General features: G+C 37.5%; 1 protein-coding gene across 2 annotated transcripts; it reads left to right on the forward strand.

The window, feature by feature from the left end:
• The first annotated feature begins 211 nt into the window (after positions 1-211).
• On the forward strand, positions 212-10,236 carry lyl1 (LYL1 basic helix-loop-helix family member). 2 transcript variants are annotated; one of them, XM_060868745.1, is made up of 4 exons: positions 212-429; positions 2,390-3,237; positions 5,677-5,771; positions 7,940-10,236. In XM_060868745.1, exons 2-4 carry the CDS (start codon positions 2,687-2,689, stop codon positions 8,530-8,532), a joined length of 1,239 nt encoding a protein of 412 aa, XP_060724728.1. In that variant the 5' UTR covers positions 212-429; positions 2,390-2,686; the 3' UTR covers positions 8,533-10,236. The 2 variants fall into 2 exon arrangements, with proteins under 2 accessions (XP_060724728.1, XP_060724729.1); XM_060868746.1 differs by having other exon boundaries at positions 2,453-3,237.
• Positions 10,237-11,822: the final 1,586 nt, after the last annotated feature.

The raw sequence follows: 11,822 nt of genomic DNA on the forward strand, positions 1-11,822 counted from the left end.
TGAACATACAAAAACTGAGAGAGCGAGACAGAGAGAGCGAGACAGAGAGAGAGAGAGAGAGAGAGAGAGAGAGAGAGAGAGAGAGAGAGAGAGAGAGAGCGAGACAGAGAGAGCAAGAGAGAGAGAGAGAGAGAGAGAGAGAGAGAGAGACAGAGAGAGAGAGAGCAAGAGAGAGAGAGAGAGAGAGAGAGAGAGAGCAAGACAGAGAGAGCAAGAGAGAGAGAGAGCAAGAGAGAGAGAGAGAGAGAGCAAAGAGAGAGAGACAGAGAGAGAAAGTTATTGAGGAGGGAATGGAAGGCGTGATGGAATAGGACGTTGCGTTTATCGCCCAGAAGACAGACTCTAGTAGACATGAGGACACACACCAATAGTGGAGAGTCCAACGTGCATGAGTGTGAAGGTGTGATCAACATTCTGTCCACAAACATGGTAAGTACCTTAAGGAAACTCTCAATGAAGCTATTAAGGAAGTCGACTTTATCGTATTTTGTTAGACGACTGAAGAACTGAACTGTTTAAATATTTCATGAAATATCAGTGTCACATTTTTACAAGTGACGAGCTAAAACCTTAAACTGTATGGTGCAGTGATCACATGTATCGCATAAACGGACATGTACACGCGGGGCTGCCTGTTTATTAGGGACTGTGTACTGTGTACAAGGGAATAATGTTTTTAAATTAATATTAAAACACGCTTTGTCATTTTAATCTTATACACTTGAATCTGTATTATTAATAATAATAATAATAATAATAATAATAATAATAATAATAATAATAATAATAATAATAATAATAATAATAATAAACAGCAATATTTAATGCTAAATAGAAATAAGTACTTGAAGAGCAGCAAATAACACACTGTTATACATTATATATTATTATATTATAAATCATTTATATACACAAGCAGACACTATGCAGTATTCTGTCTATAGAAAGAAGGAATTTAATTAATGGAATCAGTGGAATTTCAGTAATAAATAATTATTGACGCTGTATGTGTCCGAAGAATACGTAATTACAGTATGACATTCTTCTGTCATGAGTATCTTTTATTATATTATATATTTTTATCAACACCGATGAAAAAGTTCAAACGTGACATAATGTAGTGTTGGTACTGAACACACATCCATATGCCATGAAAAGCATCAACATAAGCAGAGACTTGACATTAAATGATATTAACTACCTGTAACGATTAATACCATAAGAGACTTAATTCTATACCCCAGCAAATAATTCTAAAGTAATTAGCAATGAATGTAAAGTAATGCTCCAAAGCAGCTGCAGTGTCTAATGTAAACGCTTTGAACCTTTCTTATTCACGTTCGAATGACATCATTTATTACACCGTCTTTCCTTAGACATATGTACAGTTTTATATATAACTTAAAAAACCCACAACAATAAGGTATATATAAATATATGGTTAATCAGAAAAGGGAAACACCCTCGGTGAATGGAAGTATGCATCTGAGAAAGTGGACTAGGGAGGAAAAAAGGGAAGGATCTAGATTGCAAAAGCAAATAATGAATCATTCAAGGCCGGGTGAATTTTTCTGTCACCAGTCCACGGATTATTATTATTCTCGCCGAAACATCGAGCACATTGTTTTATGTGAATAACACGTTGAGTTATTTACACATTCATCATAGAACTGTGATTACTGTTAACGCTGAACTCATTAATCTGCCTTATTGTATTTAAGTGACCGATTAAATATCTTGTCTTTATCCTTGATTTTTCAAAGTAATGAAATATATTTGCAAACGATGTGAAGAAATGGGGATCGTATTAGCTACAAGACAAAAATTTGATGTTATGATTAAGTATGCATGTACTGTAAGACCCAAATACTAAAAAGTGTAGAAGTGTTCATAAAGGATTAATATTTAGGCAAATTTGTTTTTCCGATGATATCAATGTATGTCTTAGTAGCTTTAGAGCTTTTTTTCTGATATCTCTGTATTGATTCCCCTAAACCCAAAAAATCTATACATACAGATGTGAGATATTTGAATCATATTAACTGCACCTTTCCTTTTATTACAAATGCAATATACATATTCAGATTTCAACCGAGCCGACTAGACTCTCAATTACACTTACTTTAAATGTAGAAATAAAGAAAAAATATCTTAAAATTCAACAATCAAACAGATTTATTTCACTGTCTTGGGATCTAGCAATGTATTTATATCATGGCCTGAAAACAAATATGTGAGCAGTTTATTTATAGCATATTAAGGAGGAATTAATCCAAATGTTTGAATGATTTTTCAGTTTATTAAAGTATGCAAATGTAAAGATATTTCAGAATATTTACTAGGGAGACATTGTGGTAGGTACCAAAGAACATTCTCTATACTCCTGCAGGCTATGGACGCCAATTTAAGCCTCACATTTCTGCAGCTTCTGATGATCTTTGCGTGTGTTTAGACCCCCTGAGCGGCAATTGAATTGACAATAAAACTAAATGCACCCTGGTGTGACTGCCGACATGGGATCTGCAGACTAAACATCGCAGATTCCCTGACTGAGGCATCGCAAGGGAGAATAAGCAAAGCTTCTGAGAGATGTCATCAACATGCACTGATCCATACAAAAGACTTTTAACGCTTTAGAGACTGAGTCCGAGCTCTGTAGCTAGACTGAAACAGAAAGAAGAAAATCATGATGGAGAAGATGGAGCCCACTGTATCTCCGTCCCCTGTTCTGTCAATGACTGACCCTTTAACTCCTCCACACACTCATTCTCCATGCACCAGCAGCCCTGCAGCGAATGAGGCTAATGGTACAGAGAGTGGCATGAGCTCAAACCCCAGCAGTCCGGCTACATCGCAAATTACTGAGACAGCTAATGTAGAGGAGAAAGCTGAGCCTGCTAGCTCACCCCCAAACACAAGCATCCCTTCCATTTCTACTTCCACATCCAGTTCCACTTCCACCGTCGTCCTCTCTTCTCCTCCTTCATCATCCCCTGCTCCACTGCCCCCTAACATCCCAGTCATCAGTCTGGCTCACAGTAAACCTCCTCTGCCGCCGATCCCTATGCCTGCTACACAGCTGACCGCCCTCCACCCCATACCCACAGTGCCACACGGACCTGGAGAACTACGACTGGCACAGCTAGCTGCCCTCTCAGGGTGTCCAACAGCCTCGGTGCCTCCACCTAGAGCTCTACTGCCTCATCAATACCTACCTGGACACCCCTTACTCAACAGGTAAGCACTCACAGTGCCATAGTTTCAGATCATCATTTCACCTCTTATTTTATTCATCATGATATCACATCACCCAAATGTAGTCAATAAGCCAAGAATTTTCCTTCAAAAATGATCTATCTTTAAAAATATCGATGCTTCTAGAAAACACAGCCGTGTTTTAAATGTCAAAAAGCATAACATGTATAAAGAGAAACCATTATCACATGTTAAATATTATTACTTTTTACACATGCTATTAGGAGTCATTATCAATCCTACCTGCAGTTTATTACATTATTAATAACTCTGGGTCATAGATAACTGATTATTCCTGCCTTGTTCTGTGTCTGGTCGAATGTCTACCTCACACCTCCAGGGTTGGGTGTACATTTCTGTGTATAGAGTTTCTGTGCTTCAAGGTTTTTTTCTGAATACTCAAGTTTCCTCCCAGAGTCAAAAGACATGCGTTGTACACTGATTGGCACCTCTAATTTGCCTATAGTGTCTAAATGGGGGTGTGAGCGTATGTGTGTTTGTCTCCTGTGATGAGTTGCCACCTAATCCATCCAAAGTGTCCCCTGTCTTGTGCTGCCAAAAGTCCCCTGGGACAGACTCCAGGTTCCCCATGACCTTGTGTAGGAATTAGCAGTATAGCAAAAAGATCTGTTATGTCAGTCTTTGAATCTTGTGCGTTATCACTTCTTATTAGTTACTTTTCCTTTCGCTTGGATTTCATTCATTTTCTACTGCTTATCCGAACTACTCTCGGGTCACGGGGAGCCTGTGCCTATCTCAGGCGTCATCGGGCATCAAGGCAGGATACACCCTGGACAGAGTGCCAACCCATCGCAGGGCACACACACATTCTCATTCACTAACGCAATCACACACTACAGACAATTTTCCAGAGATGCCAATCAACCTACCATGCATGTCTTTGGACCAGGGGAGGAAACCGGAGTACCCGGAGGAAACCCCGAAGGCACGGGGAGAACATGCAAACTCCACACACACAAGGCGGAGGTGGGAATCGAACCCCCAACCCTGGAGGTGTGAGGCGAACGTGCTAACCACTAAGCCACCGTGCCCCCCTACTTGGAAACACTATGGATGAAACATACATATATAAGGAGTATTTCCAACAAATAACATTTTGTTTTTTTTGTTCCTGTGAAAAAAAAACAGAATATTATGCAGCTTATTCTAGATGTTTTATGTATGTATAGCATTATATCCAAACACGCCAATAGCTTGCTAAGTAATGCAATGTCACATGATCAAATTCCCTAGAAGACCCTAGAAGAGAAACATTTCAATGAAGATAAAGTTTATTTAATAAGCATTATTTAATTTGCTTAGTCTGAATCTGCTCTTAATTCTAGTACATTTATATACAGTAGCTAGAAGTATTTCCTTAAACGTTTAGCACCTTAAACGTCTGCTGTTCACTAAAAATTCCTCTTGTACTGATGCGACAAAACTGAGGCACTCTGCTCGTCTGTTTCAATCAAGTTCAACTTAAAAGTTATTGAGGAAGCTTTATTTATCGATCCACAAGGCCCGATAAACAAGGCATTAAACCGGTGTCGATTCAGCATTAGCTGTTTATAGCGGTGCCACAGTGAAGTTCTCTTGGTCTTTATGCTTACAATGCTTTTGGGAAATTGGGGCGACATGCAACAGCAACCCATGACTTATTGCACAAGACAAGCATCTGTCCGCCTTCTTTTGTTCCCTCGCAGTGCCATGCTACACAATTTACATACTCTGTTTTGTAAATACTGAAATCCTATTATACAGTTCCTATATTGTGCAAGAGTAGTGTGCAGGCTGGAAGACCGTCATGTAAAAGTTCCTGTTTCTTTGCAAAAAAATGAGAATAATTTTAAGGCGGAAATGTAAAGATTTTCATCAGTAGTCCAAGTGAACATCTACATTCATATGCATAATAGACGTTTGAAGATTTTTATGACATTTGAACATCTGGACAGTAAAGAAGAGCAAACCTATGCATATGATCTGTATATCCTTAGTGACTGACTGTTTCTAATAAAGTCAAGTTCCTTAAAACACTTCAAGGAAAACAGCTATGTAGAAAAGCTACTAATTTAAGAGGCAGCATGAATTGTGTTTGGACCGAGCTAAAGAGCTACATCGACTGTCTCAGTCATTCACTGTACTGATGTAATGAAGTCAGGTCTTGACTGGTCACATCAGCTCAATCAAAACACAGGAAGTCACACAGAAACTCATCAAAGCACAGATAACTGCTTTTTATTGATTTTTTCACTTGTTTTTCATGAAACGGTGGTTCAACTGAGTCATTTTGTCACAACAGCCTGTTTTTGTTTCTGTTTCTGCAGATTAAAATATTACAAAGAATAACTATGGATGGTTTTTCAAATTAAATGTGGCTTTTTTGTTAATTTACATCTTTTTTGGTTTTCTCTCTTGCAGCTCTTTCCTTAGTCCATCCGGTAGTTATGGTTTCTTCAGCAACAACCGTGTTAAAAGAAGACCATCGAGCCACTTTGAATTGGATTTAACTGATTGTGAGTTAAAACATTCTACAAGTCTTTCTAGTCTGGGGAACACCAGGGTTTCAGAAAGCATAACTAACATTGTTTTATTGTGTTATTGTCATGAGACACACCACTATTTTCACTATAAACCATGTCAACTCATTTCAAATGAGAATTTAAGAACAAAAAACTTTTTTGATAAACCTTCCATACATACAGTAGAACTCTTAGCTATACAGTAATAAATAGCTATACAGTTATTGTACAGCTTTAAATACCTGATGTTATAAAACCGTTTGTAAAATAATGATATGTAATAATGATAACACCTTGAAATTTTAGATGTTTGTGAATAAACTCTTGGGGCATCTCAGAGAACAGAAATAGCTTCGATATCACTGTTTACTTGAAGATTTTTCTCTGAATGTTACTTTAAACTCTCTCTCTCACTCACTCTCTCACTCACTCATTTTCTACCGCTTATCCGAACTACCTCGGGTCACGGGGAGCCTGTGCCTATCTTAGGCGTCATTAGGCATCAAGGCAGGATACACACTGGACAGAGTGCCAACCCATCGCAGGGCACACACACACACTCTCGTTCACTCACGCAATCACCCACTACGGACAATTTTCCAGAGATGCCAATCAACCTACCATGCATGTCTTTGGACCAGGGGAGGAAACCGGAGTACCCGGAGGAAACCCCCGAGGCACGGGGAGAACATGCAAACTCCACACACACAAGGCGGAGGTGGGAATCGAACCCCCCACCCTGGAGGTGTGAGGCAAACGTGCTAACCACTTAGCCACCTCACCTCCTGTTTCTTTAAACATCTACAGTATGTAAAAAGAAAACTATGCATTTGTGTTTTTCTGGAAATTTTCATTGAAGATATTTCTTCGTTTGCTAGGTACAAACGTAAATACTTATGAAAAGTATTACAAATACAACACAAATTCATAAATCCTTGGTTGTCTACTTTCATGAGTCATTAAGCACCACCCTCTCTCAGGGTCAGAGGTAGGTATACAGCAAGACTCTTTTCTGTTCTGGCACCGAGGTGGTGGACTGAACCACTGAGTCACATGACGGCTGAAGACCTACCTCTTCCTGAAACACTTAAACTAGCACTTATTTTCTCTGTTTGTTTTATGTGTAAGTTTTAAAAAAAGAGTTTTAGGTTGATGGAATCCGTCTGTAACCTTTTGAACCAGCGTTAATATATTCACTGATAGAGACTTCAAAGCACTTTTGTACGTCGCTCTGGAAAAGGGCATCTGCCCAATGCCGTAAATGTAAATGTAAATGTTAAAGAAATCCAATGCTGAACATGGAAACCCCAAAACAGGCATAAATTCCATTTTTGGGCCTCTGGAAAAAAGAGTTCAGGAGACAGTTGGAGTGTTAATCAAATGCTCATTAGGATTCCTATAGATTTTGCTATCATATTGAAGAATTAGGGTGTATGAGGGTGGTGGTTTGAGTTTTGTTCTCCAAACAAATGACTCTCAGGCATAAAATTGCCTCCTTATCTGTACACCGGCTCTGTGGCACATCACACAGTTACTGCAGAAGAAGGGTTATTTTATCACCCTGAAACTGAATCGCTTTAATTCAGTGCAACTTAAGTGTATTTAAATAACTGCCATTTAATGTCCATATGTGAGTTTGAAAAATTTGTGTTTGTAAACCAGTGGTCTTAAGACGGAAGTGTTGATGATCATCCATGGCTGAAAGGAGCATGGCTCAGTTCTTAAAATATTAAAATATTTCAGATCAGCACAGACTTCAGCATTAACAAAAGTTTCAGTTTAAAATCAGTCGTTCCCTCTACATGAACAGATTCACATTCACTGCTCTTATCGCTGCTGAAGACGTAGCTTCTATCTACCAATATGTTCACAATGGAACTATTAGAATTAAGCAATACATAAAATCACAAAATCCATGTCGTTATTGATGGCACAATAAAAATAGTGTGGTGTAAACGATTATTGATTCCAAATTTGAAACTTCCTGTCTATTCATGTCTTTTTATTTTTGAAACTTTAGACCAGTCGCTCGAGTGTTGAGTTTTGATCATGTCTTGATCATCACCTACAACAGCTTTACTATATATTTCTGTATACGATGTACTGTATGTCTGTTCATTGCTGTCATGGGACATGTGTTCATGTTTGTGGTTCTCTTTCAGGTCCTCCTCAGAAGCTGGCCAGGCGTGTTTTCACCAACAGCCGTGAGCGTTGGCGTCAGCAGAACGTGAACGGTGCTTTCTCAGAGCTCCGGAAGCTCATCCCTACACATCCACCAGACAAGAAGCTAAGCAAGAACGAGATCCTGCGGCTCGCTATGAAGTACATCAACTTTCTGGTGAAGCTATTGAATGACCAGTCTAACGACAGCGGCACATGCAGCCTAACGGACAGCACAGAGGAGGACAAGAGCAAGACGAAAGGTGCAAATGAAATGATGGGCAATGGCCACAAAGACTGCAGCCACGTCCTGCACTCAGCGTGTCCCTCAGACAGCACTTCACCGTCTCAGATCACTCCTCCACTTCCTGCTGTTCGCCTGACCTTAGTCACTTCCCACCGTAACAGAGACTCCACTGATTCAGTCATTGCTTTGACAGCATCGCCTGGATCCAGTTGCTATGGCGACACGGACAGTGAGGAAAATTTAGGCTCACAGAATTCAGGGATTGTTAAGACGAGCGTTAGTGAAGGGATGATGGAAAAAATGAAGGAACAGATAAAGACTGTTATGGCTGCCGGATACCACCGATGACATCACCTGTGACATCATGTTCAAACGCTGGAGCACAAACTGACAAAAAGAGGAACGGACTAGTCAAATATATATGCGCTTTTGTGTGTGCTTGTCTGTGTTGCTTGTTTGTGGAATAATCTATTATTATTATTATTATTGTTATTATTATAATAATAATAACAATAATACAAATAATAATAACAATAATAATAATAATAATAATAATAATAACAATAACAATAATAATCTATTATTATTATTATTGTTATTATTATTATTATGTTTAAATTTAGTTATTGGTTAATTCCCACCATAACAGTTTAAATTGAGACATTTTAATATTTTAGATGTTTTATTGTGTGCAGATTAATTATTAGCATCTGAGGTAAAAATGTTTGGTTCACACACACTGACTGTCGTATTGTTGTGGCACTTTGAAGTATGAAGTCAAGAAAAAATAAACAAGCTGTGTATTCGGAGACCTTTGTGCTATTGTGTATCACAGACAGCAGGAACGAATAGAAATGGTGTTTCTAAGTAGCAGAAGATAAACATGAAGAATAATCAGGCTTGTGGAAAGATCTACAAAAGTTCTACATCAAACCTTTATAGCAAAGGGGTGTAACTCTAGTGCACTTACCACCTCCGAGGCACCAGATTGGTAAAATTGACCTTTACTTGTGGATGTCTGTGAGCTCATGGATGTGGAATTGGTTTATTAGCAGTTTTATCTGAATGTGTTACGTTGCCCTGTGACCATTATGTCAAGTCACCCTTGTCAGAATCTCAAATACTCTTGAATTTCCGTCTCTGGAGCCACAGCAAAGACAAACAACTTCATTGTTACCAAAGTTAAGTGAATCTTTATTGCTGATAATAACATTAAAAGTTAGGTCAGTTAGTGAGGTTAGTGAGGACTGGTCGGAGGATCGTTGTGGCTAAGGCTAGCGCTTTTTCTGTAAAAATTAAAATGGAAAAAATAAAAAAAGTGAAAAACCTAGTCTGGCATACTCTTCTCTACTCTTCTGGCAAAAGTTAAATGTAAGTTTAATCATGTCAGAAGTATGGTTATTGCACTATTGCAATATTGCATGTTTATATTCCCAGGAACATTTTGAAAAAGACTAGATAGCACCATCGATCAATCTTTCACTGTTAGCAAAATTAGCATCTAGAGTTGGGAATTTTAAACCAGTGAAAAACTACTGGAACATAAGATGTATGAAATTCCTGGTATCATCACTGCTAATTTTTCTGCTATTTCATGGTATTTGCTTAGAGTTTCACCTTTTCAAAGAATGACTTACAGATGGAAATATTCAGCTTTATTTAACAAGTATAAAGGATTGCTGTTAAGCTTCAGATGTTTATCCCAATAATGTAGAAGTGCTATTTTTTGTGAATAATAGATTTCTATTTCTTTAGTAAATCCTGTGTTTGGATAACATTTCAGGAGTAAACAAAATATTGATTACATATATTAATGTCTACAATTTGTCCAAATTTGTAAAATAGAATATTGCATTGTTTACTGTGTGCATGTGTATGCTTTTATATGTGACGTGTCACAGAGTTAACATGCTCTACATTCGTCTAAATCAGCTTCTTGCTTTTCTGGACTTTGTACTGAAGGATTGAACTAGCTAATATCTACCACAAAATAATGCTACTAGACGATTAAGATGACATTTTCATTAAATAAAAATGGTGCATGAGTTTTAAGACTCTGTTAGGTTGCAGAAATTAAACAGGTCAATATTAATTTTCTGGAAATTTCTACCAGAAAACGTCTAAAATAAAAGAACTGCGACTCTTTATAAAAAAATACCCAAAATTAAAGGTGTTTACCTAAATTCTTCCAAATAATACAAATATAATTTATAAATACATTTTTATATATATTTCTTATTTTTAAGAATGATTTAGCTTAGAACCTAGGATTATTGATGATTTATACCGATTTTCAAAGCTCATAGGCCATCTAAGATGGCTGCCTGTCGAGAGCTGCATGCGTGGTTTATAATTTCCAAAATATCTCACAACGATAGCCACATATTTCACTATCGTGAGTTGAGGTATTTTAGTTATAATTCTTTTTTATTTGTAAAAGCGAAACCATTGGAATACATTTTGTTGCTTTTGGGCCTCTTGATAAATTAATTCTTTAAGTTTGTAAGATTGTTTGGGATGTGGTAGCTCAGTGGTTAAGGTGTTGGGCTACTGATCGGAAGGTCATGGGTTTGAACCCCAGGTCCACTAAGCTGCCACTGCTGGGCCCCTGAGCAAGGCCCTTAACCCTCACTTGTAAGTCACTCTGGATAAGGGTGTCTGCTAAATGCTGTAAATGTAGGGGGTAAAACATTATCAATAATATATTTCTTACAGGTGAGGCGGGTACTAAAGATATCAGGCTAAATGTTGATAGGATGAAATGATTTGAAGGTAGAAAAAGTCAATTCTACACTCATGGGTACAAGACTACCATGGAGGAATGTCTTTTTTTTTTTTTTTTTATGTACTAACACTTTGCTAACACGGCATGGTAACCCCAAACATATTCCTCCTGCAATTATTTTTATTGCAGTTTATTTTGTACATGTTAAATAAAATCCTTGCATCATGGCAGAGGAAGTTAGTCATGAAAAACACTGTGTAGAAGAGAGCTTTCAGAGCCACATCTCTATCCACTTCCTCTCAGCAAGTTCAGTGAAAGATCAGCAATGCAAGCCAGTAATTTAACAGAGTAATGAACCAGATGCGTATTCAGACTCTACTGAAGCCGGAGTTGAAAATAGCAGAAAAAAAAAATGCTAGATACCCTTACGAAACAAAAATATATTGTAATATATCACTTACATATATAATATATTATTAGTAATATATCATATGATATATTATATATGTAAATGTCACAATATATGGAGACGCATGAAATATATTGTCACGTAATATTAGTAATATTGAGAAATATATTTTTGTTGCGTAAGGGTATTGCTAGATAAGTAGATACTGGATTCTTCATCCATCATTTATTTATTTACATATTTATTAATTTATAAGGAGATTTTGTGTTGCTAACAGTTCTTTAACTATGGAAATCATGCTTATACAACTGCTTATTTTAATATGACTAATAACTATATATCTTTCTCAAGCATGCTATTGTGTCTGGAAGATCAAATATGGGAATTGAGCCACTAGTTGAAAGGTTTATTGCTGTAAACTGCCAATTTAACAAAATAGGGAAATTAGCAACTTAAGCATGAAAAAGGAGTCAGGGGAAAACATCTGACAGCGTCCTGGAACCG

The sequence above is a fragment of the Tachysurus vachellii genome, chromosome 4, assembly GCF_030014155.1.
Source record: "Tachysurus vachellii isolate PV-2020 chromosome 4, HZAU_Pvac_v1, whole genome shotgun sequence".
NCBI classification, from domain to species: domain Eukaryota; kingdom Metazoa; phylum Chordata; class Actinopteri; order Siluriformes; family Bagridae; genus Tachysurus; species Tachysurus vachellii.

Coding starts and splice junctions, on each gene's coding strand:
- lyl1 (XM_060868745.1), top strand. CDS start 2,687: ATGATGGAGAAGATGGAGCCCACTGTATCTCCGTCCCCTGTTCTGTCA. Junction 3,238..5,676: donor GGACACCCCTTACTCAACAG/GTAAGCACTCAC, acceptor TCTCTCTTGCAG/CTCTTTCCTTAGTCCATCCG. Junction 5,772..7,939: donor TGAATTGGATTTAACTGATT/GTGAGTTAAAAC, acceptor GTTCTCTTTCAG/GTCCTCCTCAGAAGCTGGCC.